General features: G+C 37.2%; 1 protein-coding gene across 1 annotated transcript; it reads right to left on the bottom strand.

Annotated features, from left to right (window-relative positions):
* Nucleotides 1–95: 95 nt before the first annotated feature.
* ALDH1L2 (aldehyde dehydrogenase 1 family member L2) lies at nucleotides 96–27,932 on the bottom strand. The gene is made up of 23 exons (XM_054387123.1): nucleotides 27,882–27,932; nucleotides 21,990–22,131; nucleotides 19,551–19,785; nucleotides 18,550–18,715; nucleotides 17,613–17,714; nucleotides 16,158–16,247; nucleotides 15,044–15,178; nucleotides 14,554–14,679; nucleotides 13,156–13,247; nucleotides 12,224–12,368; nucleotides 11,371–11,490; nucleotides 10,112–10,239; nucleotides 8,862–9,012; nucleotides 8,348–8,418; nucleotides 8,141–8,246; nucleotides 7,699–7,786; nucleotides 6,854–6,947; nucleotides 6,074–6,170; nucleotides 4,542–4,640; nucleotides 3,655–3,820; nucleotides 2,486–2,591; nucleotides 1,156–1,355; nucleotides 96–151 (listed from the first exon to the last, which is right to left on the bottom strand). The coding sequence occupies exons 1-23, from the start codon at nucleotides 27,930–27,932 to the stop codon at nucleotides 96–98; spliced, it is 2,766 nt and encodes a 921-aa protein (XP_054243098.1).

Below are 27,932 nucleotides of genomic sequence, written 5' to 3'. Positions count from 1 at the left end.
CAGGCAGCATATCCTGGGTCTGGTACTAAGTGCTTCATGGAGTCACAAAGATTCAAACTCAGCTGATGGTTCGCTTTCTGAGTGAGGTTGTTACTTTAGTATTCCACAGTGACAGCTTTGGTTCTGAGATATTCATGGAGAGCTTCTTCACCTGTACAAGCACAATATTCACCAGTTAGAATGGCAGCTTATTGAGAGAGTGATGTCAGAAATGTTAACTATATTACCAAGAAAAAAATTGAAATGTTTTAGCCATTGAGTTCCTAAGGAACAATGGAAACTGTTTAACTTACCCTCCCACTGAGATTTACAGAACTGGTTTAGCAAGAAGAGGCCAAATCCAACAGATGTGGAAAGAAAAAGGAACTGGAATTTAACAAGCAGACACCTGGGTGGAACTGAGGCAGTGGCAGTCTCTGGGTGGCCACTGGGGACACATAGTTTAATTTACAGACTTTGGTTTGCCAATGCTAAGTTTCCAGGTAAAAAGGCTGTGTAAAAATTTGAACCCTTTTTTTTCTGATAGCATTACTTATTTTGGTTTCAGGAACTGATACTTGCTAGAGATTCCAAAAGCAAAAGTCTGTTGTGTCACTGAATTTTTCTTTTTTTTTCCTTTCAGTGTTCATTGCCATGAGGCTTGATCTGTCCAGGCTTGCATGGTGTCTTTGAACAGACTAGGCTTCACCTTTTTAAAAAGTGGGTTTGAAAACATTTTTTAATGTATCTTCCTCTGTGGCTGCAGGCAAATTTTGATGACATTTTAAGGCATGAAAGAGTTTTCCATGTTCTTACAAGTTTAAAAGAGAAACCAAAATTAATGTTCTTTCTGAAGGAAAGATTTTTCTGATTTTGGCCTATACACAGCTCTGGACAAGTTGTAATTTGACTGCCCTGAGAGGAGGAATTGGAAGAGGAATATTTTGTGTGCCATAGCGTTATTTAGCAAATGCACAGGAAGGGCTGAACTGGAGGTACTGAGGTAGGGATGGGAGAGGAGCTAGATTACTGTAACTGGAGGAATGTAGGAGATGCAGGAAATGTGTCCATGGCTCGTGTTTTACTACATATATTATACACAGGTAAGGCTGGGTTTTTTTTTTCAGTTGATTTGGAATGTCAGATAAGAAATGAGGGAGGGAAAGAACAACTTACCTAAATCTTTCCCAAAGCCAGACTGTTTAAATCCACCAAATGGTGCTGCCACATCAGTTTTGTTGTATGTGTTAATAAAAACTGTTCCAGCTTCTAGCTTTTCACTCATGTAGAGAGCTTTGCTTATGTCTTTTGTGAAAACTCCAGAAGCTAAGCCATATTCTGTAGTATTTGCCCGTCGCAGCACTTCGTCGATGTCACTGTGGAGAAGTAAATTGTTTAATTGCAACTAGGTAAAAGAAGCAAGTGTTAGCAGCCTTCCACCATCAATGCCACTCCAGCACTTTTCCCATGCTCTTTCTTCTTCAGTTAGCTTTTTTTAAAAATAATTAATCTGTGTGTCAATCTGACAGATTCATGCTTGTAAAGCTTGTAACCTCATATGCCAATGGTTAAGATCTATACTAAGAGATGTCAAAGGAAGGGTTGCAGTATGCATACCAACTTTGCTCAGCTACAGTACAGCTTGGGGAGTAGAGCAATAGAAAAATAATTGTAAAGCAGAGTTTGGCAGCAGATAATGAATCACTGATAAAATTTTGGCCTGCTTTAAGAGCTATTGGAGAATAAAGGCTGAAATTCAGACTTGTCAAGGCATGACTTTTCAGGCCATGACTGGAGCGCTATTTTCTATATGGAGATGAGATGCAAATAGCTTCAAAAATCTGTAATAATTTAAGACTTAAAAAAACTGATACAGTCACTTATCACCACACATGACTTATAGATGTGAGGGATTATCTATGTGGCTGGTTCTGAACAGCATTTTCAAACTGCAGAATGTGAAAACTGGTGGCACTATTTACATTACGTTTATATGTAGAGTTTTAATCTCATCTGTGTGTAAAATAATTCTTATCATTTGGAATTAAAGTTATTCAAACTACAAGTCTACAAAGTGTACAGAAGGATTTCCATTTGCAGTAATGGGCCAGTGTTATGCAATAAACAACACTGTGGTCTTTTGTGACAGAGAAGAATAAGCAATTCTGGAATTGCAATGTGGAAAAAATACTCATTTTGTAATTTGATTAAGCTGTTGCAATTAACCACATCAGCTTCAGTAAAAATGTTTCACTGAATACTAAGTCTTATTTAAGAACTGGCACTTATGGTGGCATTCTGTCCTGTCGCACACTGCTAACAGTGTTAGTTCTACACTGACATGGAGCAAGATATCCCTTACTAAAAAGGGTATTTTCTCAGAATTTGTCTGGAAGAAGATTTGGTGTTACAGGATTTTAAAAAAACATGCTATGAATGCTATAGTTTCCACTTAGGGTAAAAAAGAGAAAATTAAATTTCCAACAGTAACTAGAGGATAACATACCCATTTTTAAATTTAGAAATCACCATCACAGGACCAAAGGACTCTTCCCGGGCAATATACATATGGTCTTCAACATCTGTGAATACAGTGGGTTCCATGAAGAAACCTAAACAGAGGACAGACTGTCATTTGAGCATGGTGAAAGCACTTCATGGTTTGTATTGTCCAGGATGTCTCTTTACCACACTTTGAGGTCATAGATACGTTAAGACTTGAAAAAGGAAGTATCGAGATTGATATAAATGAAGTATGACTGGAGATGCATATGTGTAAGCACCAGAGAAACAGCAAAAAAAAAAAAAAAAAGGTTAGAAGAACAGTCTGTATTGATCAGAGCAACAACACGTGCTGTTCCCTGCCAGGCCAGAAGGTCTGCGTGCCACAGCTCAGGTGATTGACTCCTCAGCAGAAGACCTTGCACTGACAGCAGGAAGGTAAGATTACAGCATGTTGCAGAGGCCACCGTTTTTCTTGTTACCCAACTCACTTGGTGGGTGAGTGTATTCCAGTTTGAGTGGGTAAAATCAGCTTCTGAGATTTTACATACATTCTGCCCCCTTCCACAAGATTTCATATTTAGTTTTGTTACACTAATTTCATGTAATGAAATTCAGTAATGAATCATGACATATTTTATTTAGGGATGCAATCATTATGTTTTGAAACTCTGATGCAAATGTTACTTGTTCATTATTGATAAAGGACAGATGTCCATAAGAAAATGTTGCTTTTGTAAGCTTAGTTACCCACTAAGCTTAGCAAACATTTTGCCTGTATAGCAAAAAAGCCTTTTGATAATACCTTATGCAAACTCTGCTAATAGTTTCCTCAATCAGCTTTAACATTTGTGTGATCTAAATGGATATAATTATTCTTACAGCTCTTGACAGTTGAAGGGTGTTGCAAAAAGAGCATAAATGCCTTACAAACAACAGGAATAAATGAAGAAAAGATTCCCAGACTAGATTCTGAATCATTTTGATGAATTACACTTTAGTTGCACAGCTTCTTTTTAATATGAAACTTGAAAGTCCTGTTGTTAAGTGGGATCTTGGGTTTACCTAGTACTTTTCCCACGATATTGCTACTTCACATAACACAACAGAGATAATCATGACAACTTTTGTTTGAAGTGTAGAAGTTCCAAACAGCTATGAACATAATTTTACCTGGTCTACATACTTGTCTTCCTCCATACACTAGAGTGGCTCCTTCTTTTACTCCAGTTTCACAATATTGCAGCAGCTTTTCCAAATGTGCCTTGTGATTTTGTGGGCCGTGATCTGTAGATCTATCAAGCGGGTCACCAATTTTCATCTTTTTTATTTCTTCTACCTGTGAGTTACCCAATTAAAATCAAGTTACCCAACATAGCAAGTCATTAAAATCACAATTACTAGTGATTTGGGGTGCCTAATTTATTGTGCCATCAGTTAGGCTTTAAAGGCTGATTTTCTTATAAAGTGGAATGTTCCTCCCTTTCTAAAATGATGCTTTGTCTTGTTTGATAACCCCTGGTTCCTTCTGAAAGTTTTTGATGCTGTTTTCATGCACTCATTCTCTTCTGCTATTGACAGATGTAAAATGTTAGCTTTTACCAGCAGTAAATGAGTTATGGTACTGACTTTCTGTTCTTGATCTAAATAAATTAATTTTCCAGTAGTGGACTGTGGTCACTACTGGATTTTTAACAATGACCTTTGTATTATTCCAGCTAAGCTTCCAATACATCTTTTTCTTAAAACTTCACAGCAGCCTTCAATCATATTGACCTAATTTCAGTAGTTTTCTTTAAACTTACCTTTCTAGTCAAATATAAAACATCACAGAAGGTAAAATATTTCAGTGTCACTTATCTGTGTGTTACTGACGAAACTATCTCCCTTCAGTGCCTTCCTTTTAACCCTATAGCAGGTTCCTGAGTAGTAGCACTGCCAGTCATAAGGAACAATGAGAAATTAAATAACTGAAAAGAAGAACTGCAAGTGTCTACGAAACTAGTATTTTTGTGCCATAAAAAAGCATCTGCTGAAACTTTAGCTCTTGAATATCTTACCACTTTTTTAACAAATTCATCATGGATTGATTCTTCCACAAACAGCCTGCCAGCTGCAATGCAGTTTTCTCCTTTGTTGAAATATACTGCTCCCATACCCTGATCAGGGGAAAAAAACATTAATATTTATATGCAACCTTTTGTTCAGTTTTTCTTTCATTCTATTGCCTTGGGTTGCATTCTGTGTTTGTGACCCTCAAAGCTTAATGCTTTATGTAAAAAGACATCATCAGTGCAACAAGCAGACCAATCTTATAACTGTTGCCACACTTTCCTGAAGACAAATGGCTCAGGGTGAATTCATTAGCACTGCTTTTACCATTTCCATCAGCATTCCACAGAAACATCTGCTGCAGGATTAAGAGAAGAGGGCAGGCACACAAAAGAATATAAAACTGTGCTAATCCCCTGAGGAATCCTGCTCATGTCAAAAGTTGTGTGGAACTGGGTGAACATCTGAGCTACAGAGAACCTCCTGTCCCGAGTGTGGGCTCAGACTCCATCTAGTTTGTTGCTTTTTATCTATCAAGAGCTGATACCTGCCATTGTTTTTCTGCAGGGGAAGGGAAGTGGGGAAAGGAAGAACAGGCCAAATAAAATTTCTAGTTTTCTGGCAGCTAAAAAGGCCTAGGGATCATATGCCAGTGACAAGTGTGTCAAAAAAAGCATTATCTTACAACTACTTTAAACCATCAAAGCCAGGTACAGCTCAGGCCAACCTCTGCATCACCCTCTTACTTCTATAGCTGAGAAAAGTGGTCGGACCACCCACCTATTATTATTTTCCATATAGGATTCACTGTGCAGTCACTCAGACTCTTGTCCTGCCAAAAGACACTCCAAAATTGGGAAAGCGTCTAACAGTTTCTTCCTGGTAGAAGTACCTGCTTAAGCTGTCTGAGATGATTCATAGAATTAGCACTTCGGGTAAGCATAGTGTGGAAGACCTTTGTTTGCTTCTTATTGAGCAAACTGCACCTGCTGTCATTTTGATGAATCAGATTACTGGAGCAGGAAATAAGCTCCCTAAATCCATTGAATTTCTTATTTGCACGCCTTATTTATTATCTTCAAACATACGATGCCTGTTTGGGAAGGTGGATTATGATGAGTGACAGTGAGTTAAGAAATATATGGCAATAGGGAGCTCAAGGTGTATTTTAATTCACTTCCAGGTGCTTATTTTTATGCACCTTTTTTTTTTTTGAGCATCAGATATTGACAAATAAATCTACATGTGTCCACTTGCCTAGTGAAAATACCTTCCAGCTATATTCATTTGTGTTACTTGTATTTTCTAATGTACATTTCTTGTAGTACTGATCCCTGTCATTTTGGTGCAGCATGAACACTTTAATTGTGCTGTCAAAGAAAACCATCCTGTAGAAAAAGAGTCTGTTTTCTAACAGATTGCATGATTTTTCACGCAAGGGCTCCCTACTGCAGTTTTTGGAAAGTCAACAAGAATATTGCAATACTATGAAGATGCATCATAAAGGCTTTGAATATATTTTACTTTGAAGTAACATTACCATTTTTACAGCTCTGTCAAGTTCACAGTCGCTGAATATGATCAATGGTGATTTGCCACCAAGTTCAAGAGAAACTTTCTTCAGATTAGTGGCTGCACTGTAAAAAATATAAGGAATCACATAAAAACATTTTTTTTTAAATAGCTTATTTCATTATTTCCTTTGGATCATATCTAGTGAAAATGTATAAACCTCTGTTTGCTGGAGTGTGTCCACAGAAGAGTGTCTGATAAAGGGTCTGGAGAACAAGTCTTATGAGGAACAGCTAAAGGAACTGGGATTGTTCACTCTGGTGAAGAGGAGGCCAAGGGGAGGCCTCATTGCTCTCTACAACTACCTGAAGGGAGTTATAGTGAGATAGGGATTGGTCTCTTCTTCCTAGTATCAGGTGACAAAAGGAGAGGAAATGGCCTGAAACTGTGCCAGGGGAGGATATTAGGAAAAATGTCTTTATGGAAAGAGTGGTCAGGCACTGGAATAGGTTGCCCAGGGAGGTGGTGGAGTCACTATCCCTGCAGATGTTCAAGACATGGATTAACAACCACGGTGGTCTTAGGTGGATGGTTGGACTCAATGATGGGACTCGAAGATCTTAGAGGTCTTTTCCAACTGAAACAAATCTATGGTTAAATGGTTCTATGATTTTCCAATACAGACTTAGTACAATTCTACCTAAATGTAAACAACCACGTGTAGTTATGCATTTGTATTACTATACACACAAAATAGCTAGTGAGATATTCATAACTGAATTAAGCATTGTACATTTCCTGAGATTACCTCTTCATGATCTGTTTACCAGTTGGTGTTGAACCAGTGAATCCAACTTTGCGAACATCTGGATGCTCAGACAGGTGCTGTCCCACTAAGCCGCCTATTGGGTGTGAGGAGAGGAGTTTAACTGAACAGCACATAGAGAATTTTTACTCTGCTGACAGCAGCACTGTAACACAGAAAGAGCTAGCAGAATGTCAGTCCAGTATCACAATGTTATTGATATTTACAGCTTTATTCATATGACTTTCAAAGTCAAGTGTTAGTTAATTTGGATCACATCAGAGTCTCCAAATTCCCCCACCTGTCTGGACTAAAGAACTTCCTAATATTCCACTGAAGGTGAAATATTCTAATTTGTAACAAAGCCTGCCCCATTCAGTTATTTCATCACTTTTCTTCTTCAGGGGAAAGAGGAAAATGTTGGCATTAGGTAACACAGTGAGGACCATGACTTACCTGTAGTGACCAGGATGCATCTTACCCTATTGCTCTAGGTCTCACACTTGCATTTAAATACTTACAAGTGTTGAGAATATTAAGAGAAAAATATGAAGCTTTACAATCTAGTGAAACATGTTTCTCTGTAATACATTCTTTTCAGACTGTTCATGCTGTCTGTGTGAACTTGCAAAGGGTGTAGGCTGACAGCCGTTCCCACTAGGTAGACTCAGGTGACATACAGATTTTTCCAATTCTATTCTGCACATATGTGCAATCACTGCATGACATAGATGCAAGACTACTGCCTATGAAGATACATGCACTTACATAATATGCCTCCAAAAGACCAGTTTGCCAGTTTTAGCATGACCCACTCTTCTCACAAAAACAGTTAGTTGAAGTTTTACCTGAACCAGGCAGAATATTTATGACACCCTTAGGAAATCCAGCTCTAGCTGAGAGTTCTGCAAACTTCAGGGAAGTCAGAGGTGTGACCTAAGTAGAAACACTTAGATTAGGTCACCTATTTAAAATAAATGCATGATGATATCTTTTACATTCAATGGATCTCAAGTCTGATACAATATTCATCTACTTATAGTGTTGACAAATGAAAAGTGATGGCTTCTTGTGGAAAACAACTCATTCTTGGAAATGACAGTAGCATCAGAGCAGAACTGAAGAGAATCAACATCTTGTATCATCATGGCAATTTACATTACTATACATGCATTTTAAAACATATGACACCATTAACCTGTAGGTGAGATCCACCAGATTGCCTGAATTATTTTACCTGAACAACTAGTGGAAGACGTAAGTCATCTGTACATTCCTTTTTGTTTTTACCTGAGCTGGTTTGAGTACAAGCGTGTTGCCTGCAGCCAAGCATGCTGCACTCTTCCATGCAAGCATCATCAGTGGGTAATTCCAGGGGATAACGATTGCACAGACACTTAAGGTAAGGAAAAATAAGGAAAGATTACATTTTTGTAATCTTTCAATGGTTTTTCTGTATGTCAAGGTTGTCAGTAAAACCAAAAAAGTGATGCTTACCCTATTGGTTCTTTCCTGGTGAATGTTAGATTATGGTTTGGCCGAGCCTGGTTAATTGGAATTGTAGCACCCTGAAAGACAGAGGAAGGATAAACTGTTTTATCATCTTAATTACAGATGTATTTGCCACATAAGTAAGTTCTGGGAAACCACAGAATAGGCTTCGAAACCAGAAGCAATTTTGCATTAGGAAAAGGGGACTTACCCCCATGATAACCACAACATTCTTCTCCATGAGTGAAGAGCTGCCTAAGCACACATACTGTGACATCTCATCTGATTTCTTAGCTATTTAGAGTCACATTCTAAATCCATATACTCCAACTGGAAGCAAACTGTTCTTTTTTTTTTTTTTTTTGTCAGGGAGACCCATTTTAGGTAAAACTCTAATTTTGCTCTATTTTCTGATTTCTTAATGCTTTTGCTAACATTCAGTTCTGGCACTCTGTCAGCAAAACAAAATAAAAGTGTAGAGAAGACTGCCATTGATTATTGCCTTTACTTATTCACTTGCCTGAATTTTGTCACACCATCCAGCGAAGTATCTGAATGTTTGCACAGACATTCCAATATGGGTCTTCAAAGCTAAAGTGTAGACAGCTCCTGAGTCAATAGACTCTATGGTTGCTAACTCTTCTTGATGTTCTTCCATCAGGTCTGCAAGTCTTTAATAAAAACATTAGAAATTCGTAGCAAAGTGAAGTCACATCTAATCACTGACAGTCTAAAATGATGACAAATAATTGTTATTAAAATTGCATTCCCACTGAGGTGGAGCACTGCAGACACTGTTTATTAACATCAGTAACATCTTGGACAATTTTCTGTTAAATTTTGCAAATGTCTTCACATTGGCTGTAGTAGAAGAAGGATGAAGAAGACATAAATAGTGAAAGCTGATTGTTCAGTTGTAGTATAATGATTAAAATTATTTTTCCATTGTACTACAATTATAGAAAATCAGACCAGTAAGTCAAAAGGAAACACACAGTAAAATAAGAAATGTCAAGTAATCAAAAGTACCAAGAAGTACACAGAGTCCTAGATTAAGATTTGGGAAACCTAGTTTGATAATGTTGTTTTGAATCATCTGAATTTGGACTAAAATATTCAAGTAGATGCTTCAAAGGCACCCAGATTGCCAAAGACAGAGCTCCTAACCTGTAATGCAATTAAATTTTATATGCCTTGGTACATCTAAAAATCTGGCACATGATCTCCTTAGGCCTCAGGGGTCTCCAGCCAGATGAGAAATATGATGGGATATGATCCTAGAAAGTCTAGCATCAGTTACAGTGTATTTCAATATTAGTGGCAATGTGGCTGTACACTTAGGGTATGAAGCGCAGATGTAGGCAGGTCAAAAGTCTCTGCCTACCTAATCTAGGTAGATTCTGCCTATAAAAGAGCCTTAATTATGCAGAAGGATTTTCAATCCTTGCAACAAATAGCATTTATATTAAGTTAAACCATCAAGTATTTAAAATATATTTTCCTCAAATTCTTTGTCTCTATTCATAAATAATTAAGAAGAATGGTACCAGTGAGAGACCACAACATTTTTCTCTGATATAAGAAGTCTAGCTAGCTAAGACCCAAGTCTAGTAAACTGAAGTAAGCTAGGGGATGGAAAGATGGCTAGTCTGGTTCCTCTGGCAGTAGGATTACAAATATCCATCATGTTCAGAATATATATGCAACAATTCTTCAGAGGAACAGTAACATTGAAGAAAACAAAACAAACCTAAGCTGTGTTTCACATACCTGTACATGAGTTGCCCCCTTTCCCTTGCATTCATTCTCCCCCATTCACCATTTTCAAATGCCTCCTTTGCTGCTGCCACTGCTTTGTCAACATCAGCCAATGAAGCAGAAGACACGCTGGCTATTACCTGTCCAAAGGTAGTATTGTGTTAGCTCAAACTGAAATGCTGGGATGCGGTGTTACTTCTTCCTACTAAATTTCTTGACTGAGTATAACCAAGTACTTAATATCCTCAGCCCCAGCAGTTGGCATGGGTGAGTCAGGCTGCAAAACATTCAGAAACAATTGAGGGAGCAGAGTTTGGAGGTCATTGCAGAGAGTCTATAGACCAATCTTCTTCTTCACATCAAGGTGCATCATCCTACTTGATTTCATCTGTCTTTCCAGAATCTATGTGATCTTACACAAGTCACAAGTCTTTATATTACAACCTAATATCCAAACGTGCTAAAATGACTCCTGCATCTTCCATTTCTTAGGAATAGAGCTTCTGTTACCATAAGGCATCATATACACACAGTATTTTATGATGATTGTGTTCCATAAATACACACATTTTATGGACAGAATAGTTCTGACTTGTATTCAATCCTATAATGAGTTTCAGGAAAAGTAATAGAGTTTGACTTGTGATAATAGTGAAAACTGTGGTACTTCAATAGAAATTATATAGTCCAGAATTAAACAGCAGTTACATGCAGACTAGATTCACTACTCTTATTTATAATTCATACTTAGACCAATTGAGAGTGAATGGTTTAGGACAGCAGTGCAACTGAGTATATTTTCTTGTTGAAGAGACATTTTTCTTACTGGGAATTTAAAGCAATACTTTAAATTTACACTTGGTCGAAGACATGAGGCTTGTAAAACAAACAAACAAACAAACAAAAAAAACCAAACAAAAAACCCCTGAAGCTCATGACTGATAGGAAATTTACACAATATCCCAAAATAAATACTTCATAAGCCACTAAACTATAGCCATTTTTGTTTGCAGAGATAAACAAGAATGAAATAAGGTAAAAGATATGGCTGGGCATGGAAATTAATAGTTGAAGTGGAAGTAGGTTATATATTTACTGAAATGCAAAACTTGTGAAATATACAGACTGACAAGTAAATTGAAATATCAAAGTATTTCTAGGTGTTGTTTAATGTGGTTTTGAAACTGGCAATATTCAGTTAGTGGTTTACGTTTTCAATAGGCAAAGAAATTGAAACAAACTGGTATTGATCACATTTAGAGATCACTCACTGATCCATCTGCTGGATTTATAGTGTCATATGTCTTTCCATCATCAGCATTTATAAACTGCCCATTTATGAAACACTGGTATGGCATATTCACAGTCATGTTGTTCACGTTTTTTGAAACCTAAGAGTGAAATAAACAACAAATTAATTTAAACTTTCAATAGCTAATATTTTAGTGTAGCATAAGAAGTTTTTGGTATCTACACCTAACATCCAGCCATATTTTACAATCTATCTAAGACAAGTGGACAAACAAGTAAAATGAAATTGAAATCATATTCTCCCTGAACACCAACAACTAGACCCTGAGATAGTTCCACAGGTTTCTGTATTTTTATCATTGAATCTCCATGTTCAAACTAATACTAAATCCTGGTTAAGGCTGGTGCTAGAGGACTTGAATCAAATGCGTAATTCTCACATTCAAGAAATCTTGACTTGCTTAATGACTTACAACCCACTCAATCTTCCTTTCACACAAAGTTTTCAAGCAGACTCATAGGAGTACTGTTTGCCTCAGGAAAGCAGAAAGTCTAGAACAGTTTTGACTGAAGCATACTGGCAAGAGAGTATAAGGGATATAGGAATATCTGCCCCTGTGTCATCTACTCTGTATTCTTGATCTCTTGGTTTCCAGTACACTTAAGCGACATTACATACATACTTCCATTACAAAATATATAAAAGCTGGGTTAAAAAAAAGGTCATGAAGAAGAGTTTGTATGACCAAATATTTGTTTGCTTTTCCTACTGTGTCAAGCAGTCTAATACAATATATTGTCTGCCCTTCCCCACCCTCCACCCCCCAAGAAAAATGAAACAATAAGCAATAAAGGCAAAATAAAAGGTCTTACATAATCAATGACTAACTCTTCTTTGTCTTCTCCTCTAAATTTTCTGACAGTCATTTGAATAAAGTCTGCAAACTTAGTGGCCATATATACATCTTCATTCTGTAGCTGAAGTCCACTGTATTTCTGTTTGATCTCTTCTAGCATTCTGAAGATTTGAAAGAAAGAATAAGTTTAATTACAAATGAAAAACTATTCAGTTAATGGAATCATTACAAGGTTGAAAGGTGTCAAAACTGGGCACCAGTATGTATGCACATGAATATGTGTGTGTGCCAATAGTGGCTCAGAAGTTCTGGATTTTACTGAAATCTATTGATTTAATCAAAGGCATTACTGAAAATATAATGTCAGTTCTGGAATACTTTCAGGTAAACTTTTGGAAATAAATAACAAATAGCATATATTGATTGATAAAACAGTCTATGGGACTACTATAACCAATATAATGGAGGACATTCATAGTGCTGAGTCTGAAAAGTAGCAGGGACAGTAATCAGTTTGTTTAAAAACAACACATGAAATGCTGGTCTTGTATTATGTCCTGGCTCAATTATGTCTATGCAAGGCACTCTTTCCCTCTAGGTAGTTCTTCAATTAACTTCCCAACCAGCCACTTGGTCTTGAGATACCTGTCATTACATGAAAAATGGTTTGATCATCACCATGCCCCCCAACGTGGCTGATATTCCTGAAGGTAAGGAGAATTTTTCTTTACCAGAAAGAGCAAAATTATGACAGTATCTCCCAATTTTAGGAGCAGAACGTGGGCACATTTTCAAAGGTAGGAAAGGGAATAGTAGTTAGAGTATTGGAAAATATGAGAGGATTTTTTTTAACACTACCTAAGTTACCCTGGTTTAAAAGTACTCTAACAATTTTGTTTACATTGAAGCTTTGGCTTCAAACTTTTGTTGTTCTCGGTATTTTTTTACCTGACAACATGCATAGAGGATGCTCCAGATTTGAAGAAGTCTGTGGAATCCTCAATTGCAGCAATATTGCTCAAAATTCCTTTCCAGATAGCCTGATAATACATAAAAATAATGAGGACAATAATGAATAAGGCTCTAATTGTAAGCAGTATTTACTGAACCATATTTTCTATGGTAGCTGTATTCTAAACCAGAAAATTATTTTAAGAGTGTTTTGAACTGTCTAGAGACCTTATGCTAGCCAATAAATTCTTCATCATAATTAGCTTATAAAAATACTATTTTGCCCACGATAATTTCATCTAATCAGGTAAGAAACCTGAATAGTAGAATGCTAATAATTTTCAGGCCCTTTTTTTTTTAAGTTCTTCATATTTCAAACAATAACTTCCCATTGCCTTGTGGAATACATTTTCAGCAGAGGCAAAGACAGCCTGGAGCATTTTCTGACCGGATTGACGGAATTTCTGGGCAGAGCTAAGAAATAGTTTAAGCTGCATGCATGAGATGGAGATTTCTGCTAACACGAAGAGTGAATTAACTGGTAATGTAATATTTCAATTAATTATAATTAGGTTTCAGAGTTAGCAGGTAGTGTCATGAACTGTGGAGTTATAGTTCTTTTGATAATACCTCAGGCAGCTTTGAGGTTGCTGGCAAACAGAGTCAAGGTAATCTTGCAGCAGTTTAAAATATTATTAGTACATCAAGCTGCTTGACCTGTGCCAAAAGCTATCGACTCTGTAGCAGTGTTAGCAGAAGGTAAGGCATCTGGGATTCACTTGCTCTGGTACAAAATTACAACGACAAATATGGCTTTTAGCTAAGCCTTTGACATATTACAGAGGGATGGACTACGTGAAAGGGTAGCAAAGTGCTTCCCTGGCTATAGGAGCTTTTGGCTCCAAGCTGCCCCATGGCATGCCTACGCTGACTTGCCCCTTCTGTATGGGAGAACATTGCTGCTTCTCTCTTTCAGACTGCTGTTCTAAGGCTCCCTAGAGCTTGTCTAACAGGAACACACTGAGCACATGCTAGTGAGTAACACCACAGTGAAGAAAGAATTTCAGAACTGTCCGAGTTTGTCAGAGTTGAAAAGCTTGTGGTTGTGAGGCGAAAGTCCATTTTGTTTCCTTGCTTCCATCATAATTCATAAATATTTACCATAGCTGAGTCTGTCATCACTTTCTTTGTATAACTTGTATCTCAAAGAAAACTTTCTAAAGTGATGTGTAAATACTCTAGTCAATTTCCAATTTCACCAGAATGTCAGTAACTTTGAGCACATTTTATCAAAAAACAATTAGCATAACAAAATAGAAAAATATACCTTGCCTATAATGAGATGTAATGTTTTTGCCTAAAGTAACATCCTACTACAGCAGTTTATTGAATTACCCTAATATCTTCTGCCATCTTTTTCTCCTCTTCTGTAAGTTCCAAGGTAGTGTTTTCATCAACAGAGAAGTATTTAGATGCAGGGATCATTTTTCCATCCTCAAACTGCAGATTCCTCACTAGTACCTGAAAATGAGAGCATATTAATTTTAATCCCTTGCATGAAAATTTTTTAGGTATTAATATGGTTACTGAAATAGCTTGCAAGAAAGATGTTATGATGCAGGAACTTTAGCACAGGCCACTCCTACCCATCTTTCAGATTATCTCCTAGTATCAATACAGTTTAATCTCTGATGAAAATTAATATGGATTGAGTGAGAAGCAAAACATGAAGGTTTCCTCCAAAGGATGGTAGAGAATTGCTAAACTCCAAACTAACTAGCTCTCATTACAATCTGGATTTGTATAGCCTGATGATTCCACACTACCTGTACTTCTTGCTAAAGTTATTCCAGCCATGCTCTTGTTTGCCAGGGTGAGCACTTACCATCTTCCCATCATTACCAAAAATGACTAGACCATTCTTGGTTACAAGTCCAGGTCTTGAAGCACCTTTAATTGACAGCTCCTGCCCAGCAGGCACTGAAGCATCAAGTAATGATGACCCATAAAAAGTAACCACCTAAAAATAAACAGAATTAAAAGTGCACAGATTCCAAACATGCTCTAAAATTCTAATGAAATTATACTGTTCTGAAGCTTTAATATAATATAAATGAAACACAAGTATCTAGACATTGCAAACATACTACAACATTATTTCTGTATCTTTACAACCCAGGACATGTAAAACTTTGCAAGCTGCCTAAAGCTGCTTAGCTGTAACAATGTGCATGCTAGAATCAGTACAGGAAGGGGAACAGCTTTTGTCAGTGCATGCCCAGAGGGAGACATCGGCAGAAGCCTGACAGTGACCGATGGAGTCTTGCTCTGCTCCCAGGCTGGCAATGCTGAAAGCTGCCTCTCTCTTGCACAATTCTGTTCTTTCTAGGCTCTCCTGGCCGTTAGGGTAGAACCAGGCTTTATGGAGCAGCCTACCAGTAGATGGCTAATATTTAAGTTACAAAATCTGGAAGCAGGAAAGATAACGTAATTTAAAAATATTTTATACAAGTACAATGTGGATCAAACATATAGTACTTTTAGTAAACAGTTGGGTTTGGATAAAATGAGAAATATTTATTTCTGCAAATTAATCTAGGTCCAAATATCTTTAAAATAAAGCCTCTTTTCTCATTTCAGTAGCTCACAGTGGTTTGCTTTTCTGTTAATACTGTGACGTACAGCATGGGTTGCATGATAATACATGACTGACTCTCAAAATAACTGTCACAGTCTGATTCTATCCTTCTTCTTCCTTTGTACCATGCCCAATTTTTTTTCTTTATATATTGCTCTTATCTCATTGAAGAAAAATCTTAACTACATTTGTTTAGGTACTTGTTCTAGATATATACAAAATATATAGCCACCAAATTAGAGTTACTTCAATGTAAATCTCACTTGTATTCACCTGTGTGGACACCTTTAGTTTTATGAGGAAAAAAGGTCAAAAAGAGGGTATAAAAAAGAAGAATATTCTTCCAGTTCTCAGAGCATACCTGGCCATCTATTGTTGCCCATGCTCCAGGGACCTTATCATGCCCTCGAATCCAGTTGTGCAAAGCTGCTGCAGGTTGGTTCCAGGAGATCTAGGAAATCACAACATCCCAGCTAATCCTTCTGTGTTTAAGTATAAATCCAATTAGTTATGCTTTCCTATACAAGAATTAAAGATCCTCCCTCCTTCTCTTTCACTTGTTCATTTATTTAACAACACAGAAATGGTCTGGTCTAAAAAACGAAGATCAGTGATCACCAGATGGATTGATCACCAGATGGATAATCATAAAGACTTATCAAATGGGATTCTTTCAGCACTTCTGAGTTCTGTGCAGTTTATATTTTTTCATAGATTCTCCTTCTCACATTAATATGAAAATAAAACTCTTGCTACTAGATATTAATTTGCAAATAATATTATGATCAACAAATTCAATAAGCATAGTGTAAATATAAGTAAGTGTATGTCTGGGGTGTCACCTTCTGCTGAAAATGATGTATTCGTTGTTTGGATCCCAAGTTTTTAAATAAATATACCAATTTCTATTAAAATACTTCCTACCCTTTGTAAATTTTTTCATAGATGGAATCCCTACTACAACTTGCAGTTCCTGCAAGACTTTGAGGAAAAAGGAAATAATGTTTTAAGAATGTCATATACATTTGATATGTAACATCAGCAAAAATGTGTTCATTTATCGTTGCAGTATATATACAAAATTAGTTAAAATATCAGAATAATTATTAAATAACAAAACTCAGCTACCCAGCACAAAGAATATGGAATATGTAGAAGCAAGTTATAAGACAGAGATTTTTACAGCAGTGAGATTAAGTTAGTTCACTCCAAGGAAGCTCCTTGTTTCTAAGGTAAGTCACCTTCAATGTCTCAGGTGGAAAGGAATACATTCACCATGGACAAGATGCTGAAACTGTTGGTCTAGCAAAGGAAAAGGAAGTATTACAGGCAGCATTCACTACTATTTTATGGTGGCCTTCACAGACACAAAGAAGATCCAGCTAATGTGGTGGGGACACTTACATAATGTAATTCTTACATGGCTGGTCAAGCAATTTTTTTTCTCCGTTGTTTGCTTACGTGAATTTTATATTTATTTATTTTTGTGTTGCCAGCAAGAAAGGTGCCAACACTTCGTTTTCCTAACAGTGAATCTGTTGCTGTAGAGAATTTAGTATGGATTTTGGTAAAGAGATCTATCCTCATTCAATGCTGTATTTCAACGTCCACTGTGTGTAGATGATCCCAAGTAGGACACCAAGTTTATAAACATAAGTAACTGATGAAAGGGAACAGGAACTTAATGTATGGCTCTGTTAAATACATCCTTGGGGTTATCGCAGGAGTAAGGGGTGAGGAAACAACTAAGTTAAAATTCTTGTTAACTTCATATCACTCCTGATACCACACAAAACACAGTGTTATTTAAAACTACCTCTGCATTTTCCTTTTTCTGAATCCCTTCATATGTTGCCCCTTCTTTAGGCTGAGGTATACGAGGGGCTTTACCATCAGCAATTAGATGCACAGCTTCCACCTAAGTGAAAAAGTAACAGATTTAATGTTAGCTTGCTTCACATTTTTTCCTCAGTCATACGTGTGAATGACAGCAAAAGACTTTCTGCCACAAGAGTAACTGGTTTATTTTTAAAACCTAGTATTTCCAAAATGTAGAGGACCAATGTTGCACTGATTAACATGCATATATACTTAAACTTATTTCAGAAAAGAAATAGCCTCAGAAATTTGATGGGAGTAGACGACAAATATATAGCAGCTGCCTAAATTCTGCAGGACCAGAATGTGGCTGTGTACGATTGTATTTAACTCTTTCCTTTTTCTTTCAGCAAAAAGTTATTTCTCTGCATTTAAATTGAGAGGGAAAAAAAATACCCAATGATACATGCTGAGCATTTTTTACATATGTTCTTTTAATTTTAAAATTATACAAAAAAATGACAATCAAACTCCAAGGCAAATCCACCAGGACTCTGATCTTCAGCCCCCCTCTTTTTTTTTTTTTTTTGTTATTCAACCTCACCTCTAATTTCCTGTTCTCTGTGAGCCTTAAATTTCACCTTGTAAAAACATTCAAGAAATCTTTGGAAAGAGCCACATTCCACACAAATTCAACTTTTTTCCTTCTGTAGAAACAGGATATCCTCTGCCTCCTTCCAGCAACAAATACTCTGAGGCCACCTCCTCAGAGGTCGTGAAGCAATGCAGCTTCACTGGTCTAGGATTTGGCTGAGTGCCACAACCTCTGTCTTTTCAAATGCACGCATCTTGTCTGTATTTCCTTTACTTTCAAATTCTAGCATATGCTTTTAATTTCTTCTTAAAATGTTGATATTCAGTACAGTTAAGCATACCATAGCCTTTACTCCTTCTGGGAAGAGAAACCGATTATACAGATCATCCACAGTATCGTTTTGGCCAACATCACATTCTCGCTGCAGAAGGATTGGTCCAGTGTCCAAACCATCATCAGCCCAAAAAATAGTAAACCCTGCTTTCTTATCTCCTTGAATTAAAGTCCTGGACATAAAAAAAAACAAAAAAAAAACAAACCAAAACCAAACCAACCAAATAAACGAACAAACAAAACACCAAACAAACCAAAACAAAAGCCTTACAGTAAATACAGAAAACATTAATGTATTCAGGGATATCAACTGATCTGTTACACATTCATTTACTTTAGACAAAAGAGAAATTCCTAACGATCTTTAGCACTAGTTTTATTGCTAATTTCATAGTCAGGAACCCACAATTTTGATACTATTGATGCGTGGTTTCCACAAAGTGACATACGAAATTGTGATGGTTTGATGGTGCAACTGAATCCAGGGTGTGTATCACACAGTTCATTGTCATGATTATTCTTAATGTATTATTAGTGATAAGAGACACAGAGCAAAAGGTGTGCAAAAGTTGTGACAATTTTAAACATGGATGCTTCTAAACATCATGTTATTTTCATAATTTATTGTTGTTTACTCTAATTAGCCAAGCTTTGTAACTTTTCTGTAGGTCATTGAGGGAAGTACAGTGTGTGCACAGATGAAAAAAGAGCTAAACTCAGAGTGGAAAACTCTTGAGTATGAAAACGCCAGACTGTTGATTTATCTGTGCAAATAAAATATGTGAATGTACAAAGCACATCACTGATCTTCCCAGAATGACAGCTGCACTTGCACTAAAAATCGTAATAAATCTTAGGTATGAAGTGCAGTTCATGAAAATACTCAGCTGCTGAGGTTCCTTCAGAGCAGTTTCAAGTCCACAGAACTGTGCCAGAATTTACATGAGTAATGGGTATAAACCAACATCCTAACGTGACATGAACATGGTTTTGATGCACAGAACTCACCAGTTGATTGCAGAAGCTCCTCGATGGCGTGGTAGGATGGATGGATGGTAAATAATTGAGCCATGTTTTGGGCAGTCAATAACATCCATGGGGATGAACTGTGTACAGAATGGAAGGACATTTAGCTCTGCTCCAACTGATTTGTAGGCTGCAAGGACTTCCTGGATAGGTTTGCCTTTAGCTCTCCATCTGGGGAACTTAAAAACAGGAGTACCATCCTTCTCCGCTGCCAGAGCTGAGGGGCAAGAACAAAATGTGAATTTAAAAAAAAATATGTTAAAAATTCAAACTGAAATCAGAGAGATATTGCATGACAGCTTAAGCAGATCACCAAGTGAATGATTACAGCCACCCCTTTGTACCGTTCTGCATACTGTTTAAAATCTTTTGCACTTGATTATATTTTATTAATTATGTCTTTGATTCTCATGCCTGCAACTTACATAATTTTCACCTTTAAGTTCACTCCTGTGAATTGGCTAATACATACCAATGAAAGCAGGAAAGATCAAAGAATGTTATTGACTACTTAACAGTGACACTTCATTTGTTGTCTGGTCCTTACATTTGCCTGCAAATGGTGTGGTTTAGCAGAACTGAATTTTATATTTCAGCAGTTTTTATGTGAATATGACTACATATAACTAAGTTTCATCCACATCAGCAGTGTCATGCCATGTGACGCAAATAATTACAGATGATAGTAACCTGCAGTAATGTCTTCCAAATTCTGTTTATCAATGCCTTCTGGATATGCTTTCATTTATCTGTGGGACACACAGCTACACCCAAAATTAGACTCAAAGGCGAGAAAAAAAAAACACACCAGCTGCATAGGGAATTTTCAGGTCATTGATAAATTCCACTGCACAAATACTTAACTCATCATGGAGAGTTGGATAGTAGAGTCCAATTCTACATATGTTGAGTTGTGTGTGTAATAGAAAGAAAAGGGAAAACAAGAAGTATAGAAAATTCACCTAATTGATATTTCTAGACACATTTGAGATTTTTCTTTCTCTTTTTCACTTCAGAAATCAGATCTTCAGTTTTATCTAAAGGATCTTTTGCCTATTATCTTAAGTTTTAAGAAAATGCTTCCTTAAATGCCATTCCAGGGAAGTTAGAGTATATTGCAATTGTTATTAGAAACAGAACTTGTAGCTGTGTGAGTATACAGAAACATTAGCAAATTTCACTTGAGATTTACACAGTATGAGTCATCTGGAAGTAAAAAGCAATGAAGCATCCAGTTATTTCTCTCTCTCTCTTTTTTTTTCCCCATCAGGAGACCAATAAACTAATTCTATTGTTTAGTTAAAATAAATATATTATTTAAATCAGAGGAAGTTTTACTTAGCTACCTCTGCTAGTATATTAACTGTACAATAATAATTTATAGAATGTAATCAAGTACTACATTATGCTTCCAGAGCTGGAAAGTTGAATTGTCTTTTTCCAAACTAGTAATTGTCTTCTTTAATTCTTCCAAAATATGATTAAATCATTTAATGAGGTGTAGTTATGGGATACAATAAGCTTGAGAACTATAAGCTAGTTTGGGAGTGCCATAGCCCAGGTAAGCAAAATTTATGTTTGATTCTTCCCTCATAAGAGTTCTGTAAAAACATGTCAGGACTCAACAAAAAATTAAACCCCAACTTGAGACAGCTCATGGAATGTAGTTTAGACTTCAGGTTGTCCATAAAGATACATTCCATTCTGGCACTTCTATTTGCTAATCACATTAACTCACAAATTTTTTGTCACTGGAAAAACAAATGTTACTAGTCAGATGATTCCAAAGCAGCAAAAAGCTGGTTTCTGTTCTATCAGTACAATTCTGAATACCTTTCAGGCAACAATTCCTTCTTTAGGAAGTCTAGAAATCCTCATGCATTTTGACGATGGAAAAAGGAAAAGTGAAGCCTCCTCTAACCTTTTCAACACATTTTACATAGTCCAGGTGGAAGAGAAATAGGATCTGCAGGACCACTGCTACATGCAAGTTTGTCAGAAAAAGGCAGGAAGCCAGCAATAAACAGTCTTGGCTCCATGCTTTGAGTGTCCAGACAGCACAGGGAAACAGGTGACAGACATCTGAGCTTGAGTACAGGCTCAGCAGCCTGTACAGATCTAGTTCAGGATGACATACATTCAAATAAGGTACCCTGATTAATTTATTTTCCAAGTATCTTGATGCATGACCCTGTACAGTTAGAAACAACTTGTAAATATTGACAAGACTAAATCAGTTCCGGGACTTAAGTTTGCTGAAGCATAACTTTTATGCTGAATCCAGTGTAATAAAGGCAATATATACAAGTCTTTCCTATATGGATATCAACTTCTCATGAAAAGGCAAGTTTGTTAGGTATGTCTGTAATTGTTTGTTATGTATGCCTGGAATTTTAACATTTGGATTAAGGTTACACTTACCCAAAGGATCAGCTTGTCCATTCTTGTCGGGCACTGTGAATACTCCCACAACTTTATGTCCCTCTTTCCTCAGCTTGGTATAAACTTCTTGTCCAAAAATACTTTGCCCTATAAGGGCTAGCTTTAGCTTATGTTGATAAACCTGGCAAAAAGAATTAAAACAAACCATGCAAAGGATGCAAAGGAAATACATTGTTGCTTACATTTCTTGCTTGCTTTTTCTTGATCAATGTTCATTTCCTTTTAAAACTGAGTAGTCTTTCTACCCTTTCTACCTAAGCACCTTTGAAGGAATAATTTTTTATATTAATGACCAGCCATGTAAAATTCAGAGAGACCACACTTAACAGAATCATCTGCCTCTGCCACTGGTGTTTATACGACTTTCTCAGAGTTCTCATTAGACAGACCCACTGCTTGTTACAAGAGGCGTAACAGGCTCTATGATTTTATTCACAGTCAGAACTAATATCATAGGAAATCAAACTACATTTTTTTGAAACAGGCACATAAAACACTTAAATCCCTATAACTGAGTGGTATCATAACATCTGTGATTAACATGTGTAAGCTAAAGAAGACAAGCTTGCATTGTTCCTGCAAAGTTAGGGGTAGTGATGATCCATATGATGTTCTTACAAGGAAATACTGTTAAGTGTGAGGTTCCCTTGCTGGACTTCCACTGCCTCTTGCATTTGCATCCCAGTACAATGGACATATGCTTTTAAGTTTCTTCAGACTGAGTAGGTGTAAACAACTGTTTCAACTTCTTATTTTTAGGATAGTAAGAATCACAGTGCTTCTATGATATCAGGCTATCATGTACTGCTACTTTATTCAAGTGCTTGCACCTGGAGAAAACTACTGATGCCTTAAGAGTCCCTTTAAATTTAGGGGACAGTTGTGCTCCTCTCCAACCCTGCCTCCAGTCCACCACCTCTAACACCTCCTTTATCCTAGAGCTGGTTTTCCTGTAGCTACATGAACTGGATTAAAGTACTGAGGTAGAGAGGCACTGGCCTGACAAAATGTGTCTTATTCTTAACTGGATCTGTTCACTGATCTACTTCATTGCTCTGACCTGAGTCCTAACACAGGTCCAGCAAGGTAGCAGGAATAAGTATTAAAGCACTGGCAGAATGGTGGAAATGTCTCTATAAGCACTGTCTTTGCATTTTTCATCAGCTTCTGGAGACTGAAAAACTGGAAACCTTTGAAAAACAAATGGACTAGCAGACCTGGTCATGAAGGAAAGGTCCACACAATAAACAGAAGTATTACCTTCCTCAAAACTGAATCTGGTAGAAAGTATTCCTAGACTCGAACTACAAAGATCTCTCCTTTTAGGAGGCCTAAATGTAAGGCAGCAAACAAATGCACACACCCCCCACCTTTATTCTTAACTGTCTCTTCGCCAAAGGGACTTCGACTTATTTTTTTTACTGAATGACCCATTAGATGCCCTGAGTTTAGAAAGGTAAAGAAGAATCAAAGCACCATTCCAGTACCTTAATCACTGGCATTTGTTCTGTGTGTTGGCACTTGTAAGTTTTTCTTCTTTTCCCTCCTCTTTTCCCTTTCATAAGGCGCCAGGACATTGAGGACACCTTGACTAAGTGGGTTATTGATTGAATATCAAATGGTTTGGGCTGCCCATCACATCACATCATATGACAGATTTTAGGAGAAAGAGGAATGTCCTGAATTACAGTTACTCAAAACCACAATCCATTTCATTGCAATTGATTTCACAGCTGGATTATTATGGATGTATTTTGCTGTTTTCAAGTTATATTTTAGTTGTGCAGCTGGCCTGAGAATTGGTTTTTCCCATTAGAAGAATATTGAAGTGTGCTTTTTATTTTTCTATACAAAGCAATAGGAAACGACTCTTTGTCCAGTGACAGTATTTTCCCTCAGAATGAAACTGCAAAGTAAAACTCTCCCTGCAACTGCAGCAGTAACAGTTAATAAGATGTAAAGGTGAAAAGGGCTCCTGCAAAATCAGTTTGTTATAGTTAACTGGTAAAAAATTACTATGAGACCGATGATAATTATTACTAATCAATGCTGCACTGCTGGCAGTAATGCCTAAAATATGTCGACTATTTTGTTTTTAATAAAGACAAGACCTTATTTTGAATTACAACTAGCACAACTTATCATTGTAATTATGTAACAAGGCCCCATGGATGCAGGTAGATTTCATTACCAATGCTTTATGACTGATATATTTTCTTTTGTAGTAGATATGTTGCTGCATTATAAAAGTAATAATCAGATTTCCATAATAATGAGATTTTCATTATTATTTTAACTATAGCAAGCAAGCTAGAGAAAAATTAACCTGATGGATCACTGACCATGTGTGGCATGGTATGAAATCCTCTGATTTCTGTACTATGCTAATTTACAGTGGTAGCCCAGCTAGTACATTGAAGGAACATTAAAGATAGCCCAAATGACAGTTCTACCTTTGTCCTTCAGTTAGCATTTCTCAATAAGAAGACAAGACTGGGAGAGATCTTCTTAGCTAACAAACCTAGTTCTCTGCCATCATATACAATCACCTCATATGATTGCTTTTATAAATTTACTTGACTTCCTTTTGAAAATAGTTTTAAAGTCCTCACAGCTGTACTCTGTTGCTTTTCTGATATTTGGCTAATTTTTTTTGGTAATTTTAAGTCCAAATTTATCACCACTTTAAGAGGTAAATTTTCTCCACTTTTTGACAAAGTGTTAATAACATATGCATCCCCTATACCTAAGCTTCATTTTTAGTTCATGTTTCCCTATGATTAAATCTGATTCTCACATTACATGGAACTGCATACCACTTCAAGTCCCAAACCATCAGTTGCTGTAAATCAATGTACTTTCAGTAAAGCTACCTATTATTATTTTACACTAGTTGTGGAACTGATTCAACAGATGATGAAAAGCAAACAAAGAACAGTCTCCATGCAAACAAAAATATAAATGGCAAAACTGATAAGACTGCAAACTGGCTAAGTCCCATTTCTGCATTGAAGGGAATAAAAAGATTAGTTTGGCAGCAAATCAGCTCTCACACGTGCAGAAAGTTACTCAAACAGGGAGCAGTTTCAATTGCAGGATGGATCTGGTAATTGTGCTATGACCAGTGATTCTTGAGTTACTTCTCCAATGAATAATATATGTGTATTGTGTGATTTCTTTTAACATCTGGTTCAGACGTGGCAATTTGCCTGTAGCACATGAATGCATACACTACCATCAGCAGAAAACAGGAGGCAAGCCCACAAGTTAGCCAAGCTCAGGATTCCTACTTCATTTAAAGGAAGGGCTTGGATGATCAGACCGCAAATTCAACTCTCCATTTTCTGTTTTATTTTTAACAGTACAGTTGGGAAACTACAGGAGATCTTATAGCTACCCTCTATATTCTTTCGGAAGTGTTCCTCAAGCATTTTCACCTAAGATTAGTTAGGCCTGTAAAAGTGGGAAATCATTTTAGAAGAATTAATGTGGACGTAGGACCCAATTAAAAAGTAAAGTTCTATAAGGTTACATAGAAATGAAAAACAGTTTGGTGGTCACTTTTTTAACAGAAATGTCATATTTTGGTCAGTATACCATCATTAGCATTCATCAAGAAGCTCTAGAAAGGAAACTCATTAAAGAACACCAAAACAGTCTTGTTGAATAATGTATTAGATGGATACTGGATCATTATCACTAACATACACAAAGATTAAACATTTTATTATTTCTGTTAGTGATGTTGAGAAGTTCTAATAGATTTATTCTGCAGTTGCCTGGCTGACTATGGGAAGGCTAATGGCCATGTAGTATCAGAGTGGATTTTTTTATGTACTTCAGTAAGGTTACTCAATATGTAGTTATGGCAAATGATGCAGTTCATGTGGCTTGGAGAGATCTGGCCTTTCCTTTATGGCTAATCAGAGGCTAATGTAGTTATTTTGACAGTGCTACCAAAAGAAAATAATTTTAAAAGTTGACACTAACACTATTTTAATTCTGGTGTTTCCTTTGTCTAAACTTCTAATTTCTTCTTTAAGCTTCTATTTTGCTTATATTATAACACACATTAATATTAATTGTATTTCCCTAACTCAAGTGCTCCCAGTTTGGATGAAGAAAATAAGACAAAGGTAAAGAGCATAAAACCTGAGAAATGCTTGTACAAGCAGTTTATCTTGAATGATCAAACTTGTTTGAAAGTCCACTTTTATTTCTCTGCTTCAATATGAAAGAACATAGTTAAGTTTAATTTTCCTGTTTAAAAATTCTGGCCATACCATCTGATGACATTGTGCTAGAATTCATTTTACAGTGGCTCTTTAAAAGATATACAGTATTTCTTGGTTTGTTTTGTTTGGGTTTTGTTTTGTTTTTTAGTTCAGAATACCTAACCAAAAATAAAACTAACAAATTTAATTAAGCACTGCATAGAGAAGAAGCCTGACAAAGGCTGGTGATTGTCAAGTTCTAGTTTCTTGTCTCAGAAGAATCTAATGTTACAAAGCCTATCTATAGGGGAACATTTGTTTCACAGATAAAAATAATTTTCTGTTACTACCTCTTTTGTATGTGTGTGTAACATTTAATTGGTTGTCAGTTTCTAATCACATTTCTTGAAGTCTAACATTTGGTAACTGCTACTGTGGTTATGAAGCATACTATTGAAAACAGCAATATATTATTCTGTGCAAGAATTTAGGGAAGTTAGTACATATTTTAACATGTTCCATCTTTTTTAACATTAAGGTAGAATTAGGCTTCATTTGAAAAGCAATACTGCAACTTTATTTCAGCTGAGGATCTCCCTATGTGTGCTAAATTCTTGTGCCTTCAAATAGAGTATCTTAGAGCCTCCCCTCCCATCTACACATCTACAGGCAATGCATTCTCACTAGTCATTCTCATTTTTTGGCACTGCTGATTGCATTTCCAAAAAGCTTGTGCTGAATTGCTTTATTCTAATGCCTTCCATGTAGATACCTTTGAAGGACTGCTGTCTTCACACTAAACTGGGCAGTCAAACATGAAACAAAGAACAGCCTTTAGGAAAGAAAAAGTCTTCTCCCAGCCTTATCGAGTGTGCCAGACCTACACAACTGGACAATTTGGACAGGCTAAGGCTTTCACGAAGCAGTTACTTGCAGGAGTTCTTGCAGCCTGCATATTTAACAGGACACAAAGAACGAATGCACACAGCTGGAAAAAAATAAACCATGTGTGCAAAGGAATTCAGGCTATCAACTTCAATCCCAAGCAACCCACCATCCCAGAGCTAGGAACTGGCGATGAGGTCACAAACTAAGTATTCTTCCTAGGCCAAAGTGTGGGGGCTTCACTTTGGTACTGGGGACGGGCACGGTCTTTCCTAACTGAGAAGGCAACCTTCAGCTACTCGCAGGGCAAAGCCAGCGTGAGCGAGGCAGCAAACGGCCACACTCACATTGTTCTCGACACACGGTAACCGGTGATTATCAGAGCATTGCTAGTGCTTGTTGCCTGCAGCTTCCAGGCACATCTTAGCAAAATGCAGCGCCCAGACGATGGCTGCGATCCCGCCCGCAGACCTGCCGGGCAAGATGCTGCTTCCGCAGCCAAACCAGGCTCTTCGAGTCCTCATGACCTTCCCGTGCCTGTGCGCGCTTTGCTAACACCCCAACAGAAGCAACACGCATCACATCCTGGAAATACACACACCCCCACCACTCCCTCAGCCGCTGCTTCCCACTCCTTGCCCGGCCCCTTGCTGCCCTCAGACCAGGGCGGCACGCAGAGGAGCATCTCCCGCCGTTCGCTCCCCGGGCATGGCACGGCACGGCACGGCATTAGGGGGACCACATCCCCCGCGGCCCGCCCCTCGTTACTCACCGCGGCCGACGTGCAGATGGTCCGCAGCATCCGGGGGGCTGTCCGCAGCAT

Source organism: Indicator indicator, chromosome 14, assembly GCF_027791375.1.
Source record: "Indicator indicator isolate 239-I01 chromosome 14, UM_Iind_1.1, whole genome shotgun sequence".
NCBI classification, from domain to species: Eukaryota; Metazoa; Chordata; class Aves; order Piciformes; family Indicatoridae; genus Indicator; species Indicator indicator.
This window is presented reverse-complemented; position numbering and strand designations above follow the sequence as displayed.

Excerpts from the sequence above, each read along its gene's own strand:
- ALDH1L2 (XM_054387123.1), bottom strand. The coding sequence starts at position 27,932 with ATGCTGCGGACAGCCCCCCGGATGCTGCGGACCATCTGCACGTCGGCC. Across the intron at positions 3,821-4,541 it reads ATGAATTTGTTAAAAAAGTG|GTAGAAGAAATAAAAAAGAT; the intron begins GTAAGATATTCA and ends GGTAACTCACAG. Across the intron at positions 1,356-2,485 it reads ATTTCTAAATTTAAAAATGG|TGACATCGACGAAGTGCTGC; the intron begins GTATGTTATCCT and ends ACTTCTCCACAG.